The 17,656-nt window shown below is 53.5% G+C and overlaps 8 protein-coding genes across 8 annotated transcripts; 5 read left to right on the forward strand and 3 right to left on the reverse strand.

The window, feature by feature from the left end:
• Positions 1-155: 155 nt before the first annotated feature.
• PSF2 (DNA replication protein psf2) lies at positions 156-1,037 on the forward strand (the record flags this gene model as incomplete). Its single annotated transcript, XM_064841217.1, has 3 exons — positions 156-212; positions 322-863; positions 926-1,037. 3 exons carry the CDS (start codon positions 156-158, stop codon positions 1,035-1,037), a joined length of 711 nt encoding a protein of 236 aa, XP_064691081.1.
• A 274-nt stretch (positions 1,038-1,311) lies between these two features.
• LTS14_008530 (uncharacterized protein) lies at positions 1,312-1,596 on the forward strand (the record flags this gene model as incomplete). Its single annotated transcript, XM_064841218.1, has 1 exon — positions 1,312-1,596. One exon carries the CDS (start codon positions 1,312-1,314, stop codon positions 1,594-1,596), a length of 285 nt encoding a protein of 94 aa, XP_064691082.1.
• Positions 1,597-2,193: 597 nt separating this feature from the next.
• LTS14_008531 (uncharacterized protein) lies at positions 2,194-2,880 on the reverse strand (the record flags this gene model as incomplete). Its single annotated transcript, XM_064841219.1, is given in 2 exon segments — positions 2,194-2,546; positions 2,562-2,880. The coding sequence occupies 2 exon segments, from the start codon at positions 2,878-2,880 to the stop codon at positions 2,194-2,196; spliced, it is 672 nt and encodes a 223-aa protein (XP_064691083.1).
• Positions 2,881-5,713: 2,833 nt separating this feature from the next.
• Positions 5,714-8,009, forward strand: LTS14_008532 (uncharacterized protein; the record flags this gene model as incomplete). Its single annotated transcript, XM_064841220.1, has 4 exons — positions 5,714-6,213; positions 6,264-6,594; positions 6,645-7,784; positions 7,845-8,009. 4 exons carry the CDS (start codon positions 5,714-5,716, stop codon positions 8,007-8,009), a joined length of 2,136 nt encoding a protein of 711 aa, XP_064691084.1.
• A 931-nt stretch (positions 8,010-8,940) lies between these two features.
• On the reverse strand, positions 8,941-10,194 carry LTS14_008533 (uncharacterized protein; the record flags this gene model as incomplete). Its single annotated transcript, XM_064841221.1, has 1 exon — positions 8,941-10,194. One exon carries the CDS (start codon positions 10,192-10,194, stop codon positions 8,941-8,943), a length of 1,254 nt encoding a protein of 417 aa, XP_064691085.1.
• A 334-nt stretch (positions 10,195-10,528) lies between these two features.
• On the forward strand, positions 10,529-12,673 carry MPP10 (U3 snoRNP protein; the record flags this gene model as incomplete). Its single annotated transcript, XM_064841222.1, has 1 exon — positions 10,529-12,673. One exon carries the CDS (start codon positions 10,529-10,531, stop codon positions 12,671-12,673), a length of 2,145 nt encoding a protein of 714 aa, XP_064691086.1.
• Positions 12,674-14,465: 1,792 nt separating this feature from the next.
• On the reverse strand, positions 14,466-16,255 carry LTS14_008535 (uncharacterized protein; the record flags this gene model as incomplete). The annotated part of the gene is made up of 3 exons (XM_064841223.1): positions 14,466-14,853; positions 14,906-15,282; positions 15,329-16,255. 3 exons carry the CDS (start codon positions 16,253-16,255, stop codon positions 14,466-14,468), a joined length of 1,692 nt encoding a protein of 563 aa, XP_064691087.1.
• A 358-nt stretch (positions 16,256-16,613) lies between these two features.
• LTS14_008536 (uncharacterized protein) lies at positions 16,614-17,606 on the forward strand (the record flags this gene model as incomplete). The annotated part of the gene is made up of 1 exon (XM_064841224.1): positions 16,614-17,606. The coding sequence occupies one exon, from the start codon at positions 16,614-16,616 to the stop codon at positions 17,604-17,606; it is 993 nt and encodes a 330-aa protein (XP_064691088.1).
• Positions 17,607-17,656: the final 50 nt, after the last annotated feature.

The following is a 17,656-nucleotide window of genomic DNA, read 5'->3' on the forward strand; positions in this document are numbered from 1 at the left end:
GCGCTTCGCGAATCCGCCTCTATCAACAACCTAGCAATTAGGTCTTTGTCGTTCCAATTGCACAATATTGTGTTTTTAGAAATGCACAGCGATACGCGATGGCGCTGCCTCTACCTCCCGGGCTCACGCCCAGCGAAGTCGGATTCCTTTGCGAGATGGAGCACGTGACAGTAATCCCGCGACAGAGACTGGATGGATTAGAACTGCTAGGTGTGAGTAGAGCACCATAGTAGTCATGGCCTCTGCGTAAGCGACTGCCGCTACTTTTTCGAGGCGCTACAATACATCACGTTCGCTGACATGGCGATGTGATGACTGCAGGGCCCGACAAAACCGCTCAATCCTCCCTTTTCAACACCTTTACCGCTGTGGCTGGCTCTCCTGCTCAAGAAGCAGCGTCGAGCGAATATTAGTCCGCCGCCATGGTTGAGCGTGGAGGCGTTGACGCATATACTTGACTTTGAGACGGATGAGCGGACAGCAGAGGTCTTCTCGCCCGCGCCTACGATGCCTCGTGCGATTGGCATGACGCCGTTAGAAGGTGATCCATACCTATCCCGTGACTCGCTTGAGCTATCACCGCCTTTCATGAGCGACGCGGCGACTGCACGGGCGCAAGAAGACGCTTTGCCGTATCATTGGCTTGAGCTTGGGCATCTCCTGCTTACGCACGCAGCGGATGACTTCGATGAGCCTGATACCGTGCGCAAGCTCCTGAGAGATTTGCGAGAAGTGAGAATGAGTAAGCTGAGAAAAGGCTTCAAGGTGCTTGGGCCTGGGGCTGGTATCAAGATGAATGGTGTTGGTGGAATGGAAGTGGCGGAAGTGAGAGGGTTTGTGGTGGGTATGGTTGATGGATTACGGTATTTCATTCCCTGTGGTTTGCAATCATTCCACATGCGTCCGCGTACTAACAGCTTCCTAGCAAAATCAACCGCTCTCGCGAAGAGTCGCGAAAGGAACGGGAGATCGAAGAACGTGAGAATGGTCTCGGGAGCAGTAGTTACGCTGACGAAGAAGATGAAGATATGCTGTGAATGCCATGACGTCGAATGTATACCATCTGTCAGTGCCTCGTGACACCTTCGCTGACTGTACAAATTCGTTACGGACTCGAGTGACATATCGCCACTCGAATCACTACATAAAATCGAAAGAATTGAAGCACGAACTCCTTTCCCATCGGCACTCTCGACAATCACTACTGTCACTTGTATAACACAACACATCCGCCGAACCCGACCAAGCCAGAAATACCAACCTCATTGCGATTGACCCATCAATCTGTCAGGAGAATATAATCAAACCACGATGGCCTTCCAAGCCTGGGCCTTCTTCATCTTCATCTCTTCCATCGTGGCACTGAACCACCGCTTCGGCAAAACCTGGGACGACGAAAAACACGAGACCGAGCGCCGACGTGCTCGCACCAGGGCACGACTGGCAAGGCAGAAGCGTGAGGAGGCGGAAGCGCATGAAGCGGCACGTAAGAAGCGCAAGGAGGCGAGGGCTAAGAGGGCCCAGGAGCAGGAGAGGTTGGCTGAGATTAGGGCTGACAAAAGGCGATGGATTTATGGGCAGCACTCGGTGGTTTAGGGATTGAGCGAAGGTGTGAGAGCATGTGGCGACGGTATGCAGTTATTGTTGTACAAGATGGAGGAACCTGACTGATCTCTTCGCAGTTTGTTGCCGTTACTGACCCCTCGCTCTGGGATACGCAGAGTCAGGACTTGGATTTCCACGGGACACGAGTGACTGGTTCACCGCGACAGGAGTCGAACGGTACGGCACTTGGTCGTCATAACGAGACATACCCAAAGTCATCATTGACAATGGCACGCTGGCAGGATCGATGGCGAGTTGGCAGAATCGGTGGCGAATTGGTGAAAGGCTTGGATCGTCTTTTGGTTTCGTTGGTTGCTAGTTATACAGGATATGAGCTGCGGATATTGAATCTATGTATCCCTACAGTCCACTGATCAAGACATTTTTCTGTCACTGATCGGCTTCCAAAGACCGAAGTCTCGTAGTCTTCGTTCAATCTTACAAGCTCTCGATGACCAGCAAATCAAACTTGGCTGGGCCTCCTCTTTCCGCGGCTTGCCACTTTGCTCGGCATCGGCTGAGCTCATGCTCGATAACACTCTCCTGTGCATCAAAACGCATGTCATGTTGATACGTAATTATATATACTCAAGCAGGTGCCGCCTCGAGCTTCTGAGCCGTGCTTCCAATCGTCGAGACACCAACCGCCAACTCAACTTCCGGCCAGCTCTTCTTCACCGCATCCTGTATCTTCACAATGCCCTTCTTGGGCCCTGGGACTGCGCCGTGCACCACAACTATGCCATTCTCTCGATCAACTCGCAGAACTTTCAGGCTCTGCACTGTATGCATCTCGCCTCCCATACGTCCAGCCATATGCTTGCCAGGATGCACTCTGGAACCACTGCCCTGTCCACCACCACTTGAACCCATCACACGATGTGCGAGCGAATTACCGTGCGAAGCCGGTTGGCCGGCCCAGCCCCATCGCTTCATACCACCTGTGAAACCCATACCTCTCGACACTGCCCTGGTATCTACGAACTGCCCCTCCTGAAACAGATCTGCTGTGATAATACTTCCAAGCTCAGGTAGGCCTTCGGCGTCCTTCACACGGAACTCCGCAACATGTCGTTTGATAGGCACGCCCTGTGCAGCGTAGTTGCCCCTCTCCGCTCTAGACACATTGCGTGCTTCCTTCGTCCCACTTCCAACTTGCACGGCCCAATAACCATGAGAATCTCTTCGCTTGTGGCCAGTGACTTGGCATCTGTCTAGTTGAAGTACTGTGCATGCTGTTCGTTTGGCGGTTGTGGGGTCGTAGATCGCCGTCATCCCTTTCTTTATTGCCAAGGCACCTGTCCGTAATGGCAGCATAGGTTCCTTTCGCAAGAATGCTGCCCTTTTCGAGGAGCCTAGGACTGGGAGATCAGACCCATGATTGAAGCGCGAAGTATTGGTTCTTTGGCGTGGCTGTATGGACCAGATTCTGCGGGTTTGGGTGCGAGGTATTGACGGACAGAGGAAGCGCGGTGGGGGACGGAAGAGCCTGTTGGTTGATGTGGGCGGCATGATGATTATTGCTAGGGATGGTCCAACTGCATGAAGATGGTATGCTCCTTTGACATTCGTAGAACGGAGGTGTATGCGGTAAATAGACTTCCGGCTTCGGCCGTTTTCCCGCGTTCGGCCGCTCTGTCTAGTAAATCTATATATCCTTGCTCGGGTCTCGCACATCGAATTCGTGCGATACATCACAAAGCCACCTTCGTACAACTGACGGCTTCTGCTCGCTCCATGCCCATGGCAACGTCTTCCACTAGTGCCAATGGCTGCTGTGAGTCGACACTTGAGGCGGAGTCGACCATGCTGTTTGGCTTCTCATCCATGGCAACGTGTGATGGACGAGAAAGACGCTTATGTATGCGACTGAATGGTCAAAATCTCGTTGCCTTGAGAGGCTTTCCTGACTGAGCTCTTCCATGCAAGGTTTGACATTGAAAGCAAAGACCAACACTCCGTCGGATATCATCTTGATGTTGGCGGCCTTTCATCGATCACACTCCGCTCCAGGACTGCCGGAATCACGTGTACTGTCCCTCTAGCGGGGTGGAATCTGGCATACATATTGCCGCGGCATTTCGTTCAGGTAGGCCTGGCGATGAGCCAATAAAGGCCTTCAAGCACATGTGGCATCAAAAGCACGCAGAATTGATGCATGTCTTCCACCACCACACAGACGGATTCAGACCAGCGGTAACAACGTGTCTGATCCGCATGATTTCGTGCAAAAACATAGCCGTACTTTCAAACACCACGGTCCTTCTGGTCGTCTTACGGTACGTTCCCTAGGATTCGTGGCGTTGCTCAATGTTGCCAAAAGCAGTGATCACTCTACAATTTTCATGGTATGGCCGCCCTGTCACGATGCTTGTTGAAGGCTGCGGGCTCTCGCTACGACAACACTGACCCCGAGAACAAGTCGACGTAAAGATGCTGATCTTGTTACGGCGCTCCCAAGATTCGGGGGTCTCGCATTGAGATCCTGACGTTTCTGTATGGTGACATTTCGTGCTCGTAGAGCCCTAGACACCCATCGAGGACAGCTCATGCTCTCCATAGGCACGATCTAGCGATTTCAGAGATGCATTTCGTGACACGCAATACGGCGCTCCCGGAACCATGGGATTATTGCGAGTCTGCTACGGTAGCGTTCTGCTGTACTGGTAGCCATATGCATATACTAAAAGCGTATAGCGTCCCAGGGGACTGGGTCAGCCTTGTCATATGAAGACCACTTGTTCTTTGGTGTAAGGGAATGCAGTCTAAGAGGTGTCAGGAGACATTTTCCCTGCACTCAACTCACACGCACTGTGTCTTCTGCCTTTCATGCTCATCCGTTGCGACCAATGCTGAGCCGTGGGTACGGAGTCCTTACCGACGTAATAGTCCTGCTTTGGCAGTCCCAGACATCTTGCAGCTCCTGCATGAGCCAAATGCACTTGGCGATGCTGTGTAAAAGATGGATTGCGGTAGTGGCGCGACTTGAGCATCTCCACACGGCTACTACCGCGGCTTCTCTGCCCCGCTGGCTCGCGACGCTGGGCCGTCACAAGCAGAGAATGGGCTGGAAGCTTATTAAAGAGCACTGAATCATGCTTTGGGATGTTGAGAGATCAACATTTTGCACAAATGCTGGTGATCACGCAGCTGTAGAAGGTCAAGTTGTACTCGATTCGTCAGCACAGCGGTCAGACGCCACGGCGATATCACCATAAGCGCGCAGAGTGGCCGCCATGCTTGCAGGATCAACGAAGCAAATGGGATTGAGCACGGGCCTACCGATACCCAGAGGGGCGGCTAAACGAGAAGTGTGGTCCGCCTTGTCTCAGCAGTTCTCCACGATGCCTCCTCCCGCGACCAAAGCAGGAAAGTAGGAAGCGACGGGTCCATTGGATGTCGGGCAATTCAAGAACAGGCTGGCATGCCCGTGGCTGCATGAGCTCGTCACCAGGCGGTTCACTGATCATCCTAAGCGCCGCAGAAAACGAAGCTCTTCGGCAACCGTTCAAAAACTGCCCACTCCAGTGTCCACCCGGCGCTAACGATCCTAGAAGCGCCATTCGCATGTATGAGCGGCTGCATTAACAGGTCTATGCCGTGTCCTCGCGACCCAACTTCCCCTCTACTCTTGCTGACACTTCCTGCAATCGCATGTCCATGCACTGTACATATCCTGTACACAATCGCTGTCCAGACATCCGCAAAAAGATCGGCATTGACATCCCAGCCCTCTCTCAGCTGGCAGATTATATGCAGCTAGGCGAGTATAATACCGCGTCTGCCGCGCCTCCCGAGAACACAAGCGACAGGCCGGCCTTTGGCCACGGGGACTGTCTAGCGAGCTGATATCTCCTTGGACCTTAAACCTTGGATCATCGCACTTTGTGCGAGACGACATTGATAACAACAATAAGCAACACAATATCGCGGTCCAACGATCGCGCAAGGCAGAGCCGCGATCTAATTGCATTCCTCGGGCACGAGGCGGCACGGCTACGACGACAACTTGCGCCGGCGCTCTTTCCGCTTGACCTCGCCGTCGATGCTTCGTTGCTCATCTCCGACCTCACTCGGCCCGAGACCTTTCTGGTAGCCGTCAGTGATCATGGCGACCATGAGCACCCTGACAGCACCCATGAATGTGCGCTCGCCCAATGGACTGCCGATGAGCCGACTGAATACTGTGACATCTGGCTTCACAGCAGTGAATGGCGACGGCCAAAAGACGACGCCGTATAGCTCGACCAGCGGATCGAAGGCGATAACGGATTCCGATCATAGTTTCCGCATACACTGTGATCAACCGACCGCATCAGACTCTTCAGCACACGGTTGGAGACCCAGTGGCGGTAGCACATATCCGCCTCAGCTGGACGGAGGTGATCCTCGGAAGCGAAAGCGATCAGATTCTGCGGGTGACGCCAGTCCTGGTATGCTCGTGATCAGCCAGGAGCAGACCAACGGCGATCATTCTCCAAAGCGTGGAGTGTTGACTCTTGACTCTGCTGTCGACCTCACCTCGCCTGAGCAGACGATGAGTGGCTCCCACCCTTTCCCGCCCGAGCGGCGTATGGCAGACGCCCAGTACATGCCAATATCTTCACGGTATGCTGTCAATGTCACTTTTATGCTAGAATAGTTCTAACAAACCACAGCGAACCATCGCCGGTTCGTCGAAGTGGTGCAACAGAGGCTGTCCCGCCACCTCGACCAGAGATCGAAGCTGGATTGGCCGAGTCTCTACAGCGTGTACTGCACAAATCACCCGAGGTAGCTGAGCCAGCGGATGCACAGCATCTTCCCAAGAATGGCGAGCAGCCGTCTACTCCGCCTATGGAAGACGACACGCAGATGCGTTCTCAAAGCTATAGCCCGGAACAAGGCACTGCCGAGTACGATGCGAAAAAACGCAAGCGTACATTTAGCAATCGCACGAAGACCGGATGCCACACATGCCGCACGCGCAAGAAGAAGTGTGATGAGAAGGTAGCTATTGCCGGACCGAGCCAAGTACGGATTATGCTGAACAGTATCAGAAACCTAAATGCTTTAATTGTCTGAAAGGCAACTACGCGTGCGGAGGATATGGGCCCCGACCGCCAGGCAACAAGACCAACCAGGCAAGCAAGACACCTCTAGCGCTTCAGTCGAAGAGCAGTTATGAGCCATCCCATGGGCCGTCTACTTACTTCCAGAGTCCATTGGAGGGTCCGCGATATAACCACTGGGGTCGCATACCGGAGTCGGAGCCACAACGCCCCATTCCGGTGGTAGAGCATCCGCCGCCGTACGATCGGGATGGATGGCCACAGCCTGCTGCGTGGCAGTCAGCTAAACCTGGGCCAAGCTACATTCCAGAGCGCTTGCCACCGAACGATTTCACTGCCATGCCACCTATACATACTTATGCTCCGGGCCACCCACCACCCCCCATGCCGCACATGCCGCACATGCCGTCCTGGGCACAGGAGTCATCAAGCATGGCACTTTATAGGCCACCCACCAGCCACGGTGCGGCAACAAGCTCGCGCGAAAGCGCAACGACCACAAGTTCTCAACGCACCGCAGCACTCGCCCTTACCTACGGCGGAGTGCAGCATCTGCCAGAAAAGCAGAAAATGCTCCTGGGACTGCCGTTCATGGCGTACCGCGATACCGAGCTCCTCAACGACCGCGAGCAGTGCAAAGCCGCTTTAGAACGCTACAACGACTCCGCCCTCGCCTCGCGAGGCCACAGTTCCGAAGAACGAGCTCGCTTTTTCAGAGCAGTCGTTGAGCCACCGTTCCGTGAAGCCTTCCGTCAACGTTATTCACCAGATAGCTATCAGGGTCCGAAGGGCTCCGTAGGCCCAAATACGTATGTTGAAACGCCGTTCACATGCGACTACGGCTATAACATCCATGTTGGCGAGGAAGTCTTGATTCAGCCTGGGTGTTATATGCAAGATGCTTGTGAGATCAGCATCGGTGCGAGAACGATCATAGGGCCGAATGTGAAGTTCTATGGTACCACAACGAGCGTGGATGCGATGCAGCGCAAGGGTAGCCAAGGCACATTTGTAGCTGGAGCCATCAAGATTGGCGAAGATTGCTTCATTGGTGGGGATGTGATAATCATGCCTTTCCGCAGGATCGGAAATGGTGCCGTCATTGGTGCCGGAAGTGTCGTTACTAAGGTAAGCATTGCACGCTTTTACGAAATCTGGAAAGTGAATGTTCTAACATCGTTGTTACAGGACGTCAAAGAAGGCACAGTAGTAGCCGGCAACCCGGCCAAGTTCATCCGCCGTATCGCGGCAGGCCAACCGGACGTAGACGACCACCACAACTCAGATATCCAGGAGCAGAACGCCAGGATGCTAAAAGACATGCGGGATGATGCTCAGCGTATTGATCGTTAGGCTCATCGCTCGAGCCGCTGACATGAGTTCTTGTACATATTGCGAGCATACTTCCGCAGCTGAACTTACTCAGACAGCCGATCAGTATAGCACAGGATAGAGTATATGCGAGGGTAAAGGCCGGGAGAACAGAAGCACGAGAGACGTGAACGCGCCATATGTATAGGACCAACTCGAATTTCGGTTTGTGTAGGATAGGGTAGCATAGGATAGCAGATAGTCGATCAAGGCGGGAAGGCCCCTTTTGTTGCGTTCAAAATTTGTGCTCTTGTGCCTTTACTGTCGCTTCTCACAGGCCATAATTTATCTCGCCATACTAGATAAACTGTGTGTCGGGGCAAACGTACAGAATAGTCAGGTCCTTCCCCGGCTTTGTCCCCGCCCCTGACTCTCCACCACGTCCCTGATACTCTCTCTAGCATGTTCCCTCTCCTCCACCAAACCCAGCAGCAGATCCCGAAAACCGTGTCCTGTGATCCTGTCCCTTTCGAATAGAAGAGTCCAGACTACCTTCAGCCACTGAACCTGTCGGGCCCACCATATCATCTTATTTTGCAGGGTCCACAGGTCGTACTCGAGGACCTCCATGAGTTCACGCTGAGCTCTGACAAGCTGAACGTATGCGTACGTGACGGCTGCGGCCTTGGAAGTCGTGTTGAAAGCGCTGGTGGCGTAGCGAGGGTCACTTAGTGTACGAACGAGTGAGGGTGATGAGACGGTAGGGTCAGGCCGGTCGATCCTGCCTCTGAGGTAGAGGAGTGCGGTTGTATTGCTGCCCTGCTGGACAGCTGGAGGTACGCCTGGCATGCTGTTGTGCTCTTCTGTGCGTGTGTAGGTCCAGAGTGAGCGACGAGCTCGAACGCTTCATCCTTATAAAGGTGTGCTGAGGCCCAGCGATACAATACACCACCCAGCAAACACGCATACATGCTCACCGGTCCTTCTTCGCAACAAAGGTGTCCCAAGTCAGCAAACTAAACGCCACAATCACCAATCCACCACCCGCATATGTTGCCAAAGAAGGACTGAGACCGAAGATCAACCAGTCCGATAATGCGACAAAGAAGACACTTAGCACGTTCGCAAACGAGCCAAAGACTGGATCCGTCCAGACGACGAGAACAGCAAGCAAGGTAATAGAGATAGAGCCCGAAAGAACAGCAATGATGATCCAAAGCCAGACCCGAGCGGAAGGCCAGACAAAGGGTTCGACAGAGCTGAGGTGTGCGGCTAGCAGACCTGGCCACAGAGCTATGATGGTGTAAAAGCCTGTTAGGGCGCTGGCGAAAAGCGTGAGAGGCAGGCTCTGCTGCGGACTTAATGGCTGAGAAGAACATGCCCATTTCTTGAATAGCACCTCATATAAACCGAATGCCAGAGCACCGATACAAGCAATAATATTGCCAAAGAGACGAGACGTGCCGATCTTCTCCGTCGGATCATGTTTCGCGGTCGTGTCGCCGTATGCGATAACAAATGTGCCTACAATCGAGAGGCCGACTGCAACGATGCTCCAGAGTCCAAGTCGCTCATTGAGTAGTGGAACGCTGAAGGCTGCCGCGAAGAATGTCGCACAATTGTAGATCGCCGTCAGGTCTGCCGGTGTTGTCCAAGCGAGAGCAATGAACCAGGACATACCACTGGCTGTCAAAGCGATCGTAAGGAAGCCCATGGTTGTGAAGAGGAACTTCAGTGGACTGCTCGGTCGTGCTTTCGCAGAGTCAGACACTCCAGTTTGGTAGGCATCGATTGTCGTGATCGAGTCGCTCAGCTGGTCGATATTCTGCTTGACCCATGCGCCGAACCCGAGCTTTCGGTGTCTGATCCTTTTTGCAACGATATTGACGATCCATGGTAAGATGAGTGAACTGTGCGTCACGTACATGCTTGCCAAGGGTTTCTTCCAGCCAAGTTCGGACTCGAAGTACTCCGTTGCTTCTGTGTTGATGACGAAGCCGATTACGGTTGTGAAGAGGGCGGCGCCTACTAAAAGTGCGAAGCCTCTACCTTTCTGCTGTGGCGGGACCTTGGGCTGCAGATGGTGAGAGTCTGGCGTTCGGTCATGATCGTGGACGCTGCTGACTTGCTGGCCGTCGAATCCAAGGTGGGAAAGCTCTACATCGTCACTATTCCTACCAGTGGCCAGGAAGGGTTCAGCTTGGTCGTGCTTGTGACTTGTGGCCATCTTCGCACTAACCGATGCTTGGAAAGGGGGCCACAGTCCTGCAGTGGCCCTGGAAATTACGCAGATCTCAGCGACGCAAGCTCAAAGAACACCTCGCCATGTTTCTCTACCATCCACTGACATGTCCTTGCCAGCGTCGTTCGTAGCAATGTCGAAATGAGCAATGCCTGGCGGTCGTTGTAGGATGCGAAGTGGTCCCCGTGGTCGCGGTTATAGAGGCGTATCTTATCTCGGCTAGATCCGGTCCAAATCTTTGCGCTAAGATTCGACTTCGACATACAATTTTTGGGCTCTACATACTGAGCAAGCTCAAGTGGATATGGGGCCCAGCAATATGGCAGCAGCAGCGACATTGGCCAATAGGCTGACAGACGCACCGCATACGTTCTTACAACCAACGCTACCGCTATACACAGACACCGCTGCCTACCTGAAGCACATTCTCGATCCGATCGCAGCGGATGTCAGTACGGTTCAGCAGCAGCGTCTGCAGGAAGTGCGTAAGAAGCGGAAGCGAGGCGAGGCACTAGTAGATGAGACGGATGTCTTGCGCTTGAAGCAGATTCACGTCGACGGCTTTGGACCTGAGCAAGTGTGGGAGCAGGCGCGGAGAGTCATTGATGCGGCACGACATGAGGCCGAGCTGGGTCTCGTTGTGGCGCAGGACAGGCAGGCACGGAATAGGGCGAACGGTAAATTCGGCGATGAGGCAGATCTGGAAGGATCAGATGTGGACGACGAGGATCTAGGTGAAGAAGGTGTGGACTATGAAGTTGAGGGTGTGGACGATGGAGAAGAGATATATGAGAGCGACTCTGACGAAATGGACGATGCTCTTGACCAGGCCGAGGCAGGCGCTGAAGACGACTATGCAGGCGAGGATTTGGAAATGGATGGTATGGACGACTTTGACGAAGACGAAGAGGCTGATCGCGACGACCCGGCCGAGGAACTCGTGACTGACAAGTTCGGCTTGAACGATGGCTTCTTCTCTATTGACGACTTCAACAAGCAATCAGACTTTCTGGAACAGCAGGATATCCGTGGCGACGATAATGGCGCTGCCAGCGATGAGGAGGACGTTGATTGGGATGCAGATCCGTCTGCGCTTGCTGCGGCTGGCGCAGGCAGGTCTGGTGCAGTTGACACTACCATGGATGATGCAGATGACGATGACGAAGAGGATGGTCCAACACTTGGTGATCCAGATGCACCGAGCGAAGACGAAGACGATGACGAGGGTCTCGATGCAGGCGAAATGGATGCGATGGGTGGTATGGGCAATACCAACGATGTGATGTACAAAGACTTCTTCGCACCTCCTGCCCAGAAGAAGCGGAAGAACAAAAAAGGACGACCCAATCCACATAATTTCCCGGCTAGAACGACCACCGGCAATGGACCTGAGGCAGAAGGCGATGACGATGTTGAGCGCACGGTAGCAGCTGTCCATCGCGACCTCTTTGAAGACGAGTCCGAGCCAGATGATGAAGAGCCACAGGAGAAGCTCGATGCGGGCAACCCACGATCGAGAAGATCAGCCCACGAACGCCGCAAAGCCGCCTTAGCAGAAGAGATCCGCAAGCTCGAGGCTGCCAATGTAGCCAAGCGAGAGTGGACGTTGTCCGGAGAAGCACGCGGTGCGGATCGACCTGTCAATAGCCTGCTTGAAGAAGACCTCGACTTCGAACGAGCCGGCAAACCCGTGCCCGTGATCACCGCGGAAGTAAGTGAAAGTATAGAGGAACTTATCAAGCGGCGAATCCTCGCCTATGACTTCCAAGACATTATTCGTCGCCGACCTGATGACCTGGCTACTGGCAAAGATGCTCGACGGGGCAAGCTAAACTATGACCTCGACGACAGCAAAAGCAAGAAAGGTCTTGCAGAGGAATACGAAGAAGAGCATCTTCGCCGCACGGATCCGAATTTCGTCGATGTCAAAGACGAGAAGATGCGGAGGGAAGAAAAGGAGATCGAGGCGCTGTGGAACCAAGTTCGCAGGGATCTCGACACCCTTAGTTCCTGGCACTTCCGTCCCAAGGCGCCGGCGCCACAGTTGGACATCCGTGTTGACGCGCCTACAATAAGTCTAGAAGATGCTCGGCCCAGCGCCGGCTCCGAAGTGGCGGGGGCGAGCCAGCTTGCACCACAAGAGGTTTACCGTGCCGGCGAAGCTGTCAGCGGCAAGGAAGAAGTCGCTGGGAAGAGCGGCCTACCCGCTGCTAGGGAGGAGATGTCACGGGAGGAGAAGTTGAGGCGCAGACGGAGGGAGAAGGAGAGGATCAGGAAGAAAGGGCCTGATGCTGGGGAAGTGCCGAAGAGTAAAAAGGCGAGGGAGAAGGTGGAGGTGGTCGGGAGTTTGAAGAAGGGTGGGGTGAGGGTTATTGGGAAAAACGGGCGGGTGGAGGACTTGGAGGGGAAGGAGGCGAGGAGTGGGAGTGGGGAGACGGGTGGGGCAGGGAGATATAAGTTGTGATAGATCAGAGCTGGCATCGTAAAGGTACATGTTCGAGCTCTATGCTCTCATCCAGCTTATCCGACCCATCGTTCGACCATCCGCATGAAGCTGAGGTTCGGGAAAATTGTTGGGCTTCAAGAATCATAGTTGAAGTGCCTTCCAGCGCCGACGGGATTTGTCGTGGGGGTCCAGTTGTGAGATAATCAGGGAAAGAAATGGTTTGCTAGCACGCCATGAGACAATTCTATCGCCGCACTCGATAGGTATGCCCAGTCCCAAAATGTCGCCTTTTACATTTATCTAGTCCTCTGAGCCAAACTCCGCCCCCCGCCGCGCAGGCAGCAGGTCGTAGCCATAGCTGAGATCATTGAGTAGGCTGCGTCTGCCGAACGTTGGGCCTGGCATTCGTCGCACCCCCCTGTCCATGTAGTAACGCGTTAAGTCGATGAAGGTGATTGGCTCGTCTGGCTGAACCGGCAATCGAAGTGTAGCAGAGCGCGGCCCCGGTAAAGCCACAGACATGGGTCTGAGGTGCGGTGAATTGGCATCGATTATCTCGTCGCTCGCTCGGGATGTCACATCACCAACAAGCAAACTGCGACTAATCGTGTCCAATGGCAGAAGTGGCAAAGCAATAACAGAGAGAACAGAAATATTGGCCAATGACCAGTGTGATAAAGCTGACCGGGCACTCTCCCGGTCTTGCGCACTCAGCATAGACATGCCCTCAGGCAAGTGATGCGTACGCCGATATACCCAAGAAGAAGAGAGACTGTGTTCGAAGCTCGCTCTCGAGCCCAGCAACGCATATGTCTTGGAAGGGCTCAAATCCGTGTCCGCCATATTCTGTAGCGGCACTGTGGTCTGCACAGAATCAGTGGTGGAGGTAGTGTCGTCTTGTAGCCTGGACACTTCGTCTTCGAGATGTAGTAGCCTATGACGAAGATCTTGGTCTTGCTGAAGCAGCCTCTCCACGGCAACACGCAAAGACGTGCTGTGGTCAAGGGCATCGGCTTGGGACGGACTACCTCGCATCTTGTCAGAAGTTCACCAGCCTATGTGTGGAGCGGAGCTCACCATTGTAGAATAGTCAATTGCAGATTGAATGTCAACTTATGCCTCTGTAGCCTGTCGACTAGCTTTTCGATCTTGGTAGCCTGCCTGGCCCATCGAGCTCTGCGGGCGAGGCTGTACGTAAGATCCTGTGCAAGTGGGTCATGGACAGCCTCGATTTCCGAATATAATATAACGGCATCAGTAAGTGTCGCATACAGATCAACCAGAGAGATCAGAGGCGCGCGTTCAGCCGGTAGCCTGGAACTGAAGTACAAGGTTTGCAGTGCTGTCAGTATGGAGTGACATGACTTGAGCTCGGGATGCACGGTGTGTGCCAATGATGGAGCATCTTTCGTATTCTCGACGAAGGTGTTGATGATGGTGTAGAGCTGACCTGCCAGTGAGACTAGCCTGCCATTGATGCTGCGGCGTCCATGCTGATGACCGCTGTTGTGATTGTGAGAAGATCAAAACATCCATTTCAGGAAGTTGTGATTAGCATATGTAATAGTCGCAAAGGCATGAGGTCGCTATTTTAAGACTTCTGAGGTATGCAGTGAGGCCGCACTGCTCAGCCCTGCGCTACAAGGCACAGGTGCATTGTATGTACCATCTTACCATTCGTCCAGTTGAGAGACCACCAAAATTCTTGTGAGATCTGAAGTACAACATCTGACGGTGCTTGGGGACTTATGTGCTCATTAGCAAGTATGATCGAGGCTTCACCATCTATCGTAGTTTATGCCGCATTCAGCTACTTCCCACTGCTCCCCAAAACCTCCCCTCTTACCATCTTAGCAACACTCTGCGTAATACTAATCATCATAACCACGCACCCAAAGGTAATACAGACATAACTCGCATACGTCTCCCACGTCCTCCGTTTCGTCAATTTGACAAAACACAACGGCGGCAAGATATACGCCAACGCACATGCGGACGTAGCGCCCACGAGCTCGAACACGATACCCAGGTCGGATGTGATGAGCGCCATGCCCATGGCGGTGATGACGAGGGATGTGGTGAAGATGAGGTGGCGGTTCGGGTTGTGGGGTTCGGAAGGGAAGTAGTAGGTTGTCATCACTTCGCGGCAGACGAAGCATTCGAGTGGGAGGGTGGTGATCATGTTCAGGCCGAAGCAGCTACGCGGTTGTGTTAGTGATAGCGATGAAACGATGTCGAAGTGCAACTTACAGTCGCGCAATATTGATCATGACACTGTCGGTAGGAAAGTTGTTGAGCACGTTGCCTTGTGTGCGGTCGCCAAACGACAAGTAGCCGCCAAGCGCCATCATCATGCACGCCATCATGCTGATGCCTGTCGAGTAGTGGGTGACTCGTGCGAAGCGGTCCATTGTTGGCGTCCGAAGGGAGCCATAGATCAGTAAGCTATTGTGGTGGCATACGAAGGCAAATGAGATGACGCCGATAGCCTGGAAAATGCCATCGTTAATCAGGAGACTGCCCCTGAGCTGACCTCGTAGCTCAGATTTCTGTAGTGGTCCCTGTGTTACCACTGTAATAATAATAATGATCATGGAGATAAGCGCAAGGGTGCTTGCTTTGGAGAGCTGCAGAAGTCAGCATTGTAGCAGGCTGGCATAATGGCAAACATACCATAGCAATATCTCGATAGAGAGAAAGCGGGAATGATAGACCCAAGACGAACAACACAATGATGGCTCTTCGATCCGTAAGTAGCCAAAGTACAGGCATATGCTCCAGAGATGGAATCACAGCCTGCAGGACGTGCGGTATAGTGTCCCCGATAATGATGCAGAATGCCACCATCCCACCAAAGGCGAATGCCCATTGCGCCACCGAAATGGCGACAAGCCCAGACTTGCCAAAGCACTTCTCCATTGTCGCCTGGAAGGAATCCGCTCCACTCAACTTCGAATTTGTGACGATCAGGCGAATGGTCCAGTCCACGGTGATCGTGAGCACTATCAGGAGGATGATGCCAGATAATAGGCCAGCTTGCTTGAAAGCATAAGGTTGTCCAATAATGCCAGCACCAATTATACTGTTGGCCATGTTCATGAACGCACTCTTGAGCCCACTCTTCGGTCTCGCAGACTCGAGGTAGTCTTCTGCCTCAAAGTCCAGATCGTTGGCCACGGTCACACTCGGCGCCTGTATGTCTGTCAAAAGTGGAGCTCGCTGTCCTCGATGTCCTGTCGGATCGCCATCGTAGGTGTCTGTGGTCAGAAAGTCCTCGTCGTCCATCCACTGCTGGCCTTGAGCATGCACGTCGGCCTCCTGGAGCGCATCCGGCTCGGCTACCTCGAATCGCACACGATGTGGTGTTCTCGGCTCGCCATTGGGCCTCGATTGCGCAAACGAAGATTGCCTTCTAGGCGGCCCTTTCATAGGTCCTCTAGCATGTCCATTTGCCTCGCCAAACCCAATAGCAGAATGGACTACGATATCCGCCTCAGGTGACCCTTCTCTTGAGTCCTGGAGTAGGAGACCTTGTGCGTCCTCCTTGTCATCGCTACCTTTTCGCTCCTCTGTACGCGGATTGTCATTGTCTCTGGCCATAACATCGTTGCTGCTAGCCTTATCGTAGGTCGAGGGCGAGTATCATATTGAAAAGTGTAGGCTCTGTCCACGACGACGCATGTGCATGTCCGAAACCGCGTAAGCTCTGTTAGCGGGCCTCGCTTATTGAGGACTTTTGCCGCATGGGGCAAGTCCGGCACGTGAAGGCACTATTTTCGGGAAGACGTATAACGTGTTTCTCTATGACATGGATGCAACAGGTTAGGTACAAAAAGTAGGCGAGGTATCTGGTGCTCGCCGTCATGTATGGGCAAGCGTGACCTAGCTGGAAGATACACCGCGACACATGGCCACTTGCACAAATGAGATGGAGAAGAGACTACAATTCACCTAAATCATGGCCGCAGCGACCCTGACTGCACTAAAAGCAGCACAGCTCAAGCATGCCACCTTTCTGCTTGGTCTCCCGAGTATAGGCACAAAGTCAGAGCTTGTTACAGTCCTGGCTAGACAAGCAGACTCGTCCCAAGCCCGGTCAGAGAACAGTCAACGTATCCTCAGCGTCGACATGGGGATCCGTAACCTCGCCTATTGCGTCGTCGATACTGTTCCAGCCTGGTCCAAGCATCGAAATGCTGAGCCAAGCACATATTTGCATATATCTGCATGGTCCAAGACAGATCTACTAAAAGCGTCACCAGGATCGAAGGCTTCGGCGAAGTCAAAGAATGATGCTGAGCCCAGCCAGGAAGTTGGCAAGAAGACATCCAACGAGGCGTTCACTCCATCTCAGATGTCCAAGACGGCCTATCAGATCACACAGAAGCTGATAGCCCACAAGCCAGACAGTATCCTGATCGAGCGTCAGCGCTTCCGCTCTGGCGGCGGATCCGCCATCCAGGAATGGACTGTGCGAGTGAACATGCTCGAGAGCATGCTCTGGGCATGTCTACAGACCCTACAGATGCAGAAGTCATCTTCCGGCTTTCCCACTATTCATGAGGTCAATCCCGCACGAGTGGCCAACTTCTGGGTACCGAGTGCACCCGTACTACTTAGGCCGTCGCGTACATTATTCGACGCAACGCCATCCAAAGTCACGGCAGAGAACGATGGATCGTCTCGCAAGAAGGTGCAGAAGAAGGACAAGATCAACGTTGTGCGCTCTTGGCTGGGGTGCAGTGGCGACGTCAAGCTGACATTCGAAGGCGAAGCGGCTGCCATGGCTGACCACTTCCGCTCCAACACGGGCCGGGGCTCTGCTAAAAGCACTGATATTGGCAAACTCGACGACCTTGCAGACTGTCTACTACAAGCAGCGGCCTGGGCAAGATGGGAGGAAAACAGACGTGCTTTCGTCGAACTTTTAGCCAAGCATGCCGCAGGTTGAAATACGATCGTAACCTAGGAATGCCAACAAGCACACTGTAGAACGCCACT

This window comes from Recurvomyces mirabilis (assembly GCF_035927965.1).
Source record: "Recurvomyces mirabilis strain CCFEE 5264 chromosome Unknown scaffold_26, whole genome shotgun sequence".
Lineage (NCBI taxonomy): Eukaryota > Fungi > Ascomycota > Dothideomycetes > Mycosphaerellales > Teratosphaeriaceae > Recurvomyces > Recurvomyces mirabilis.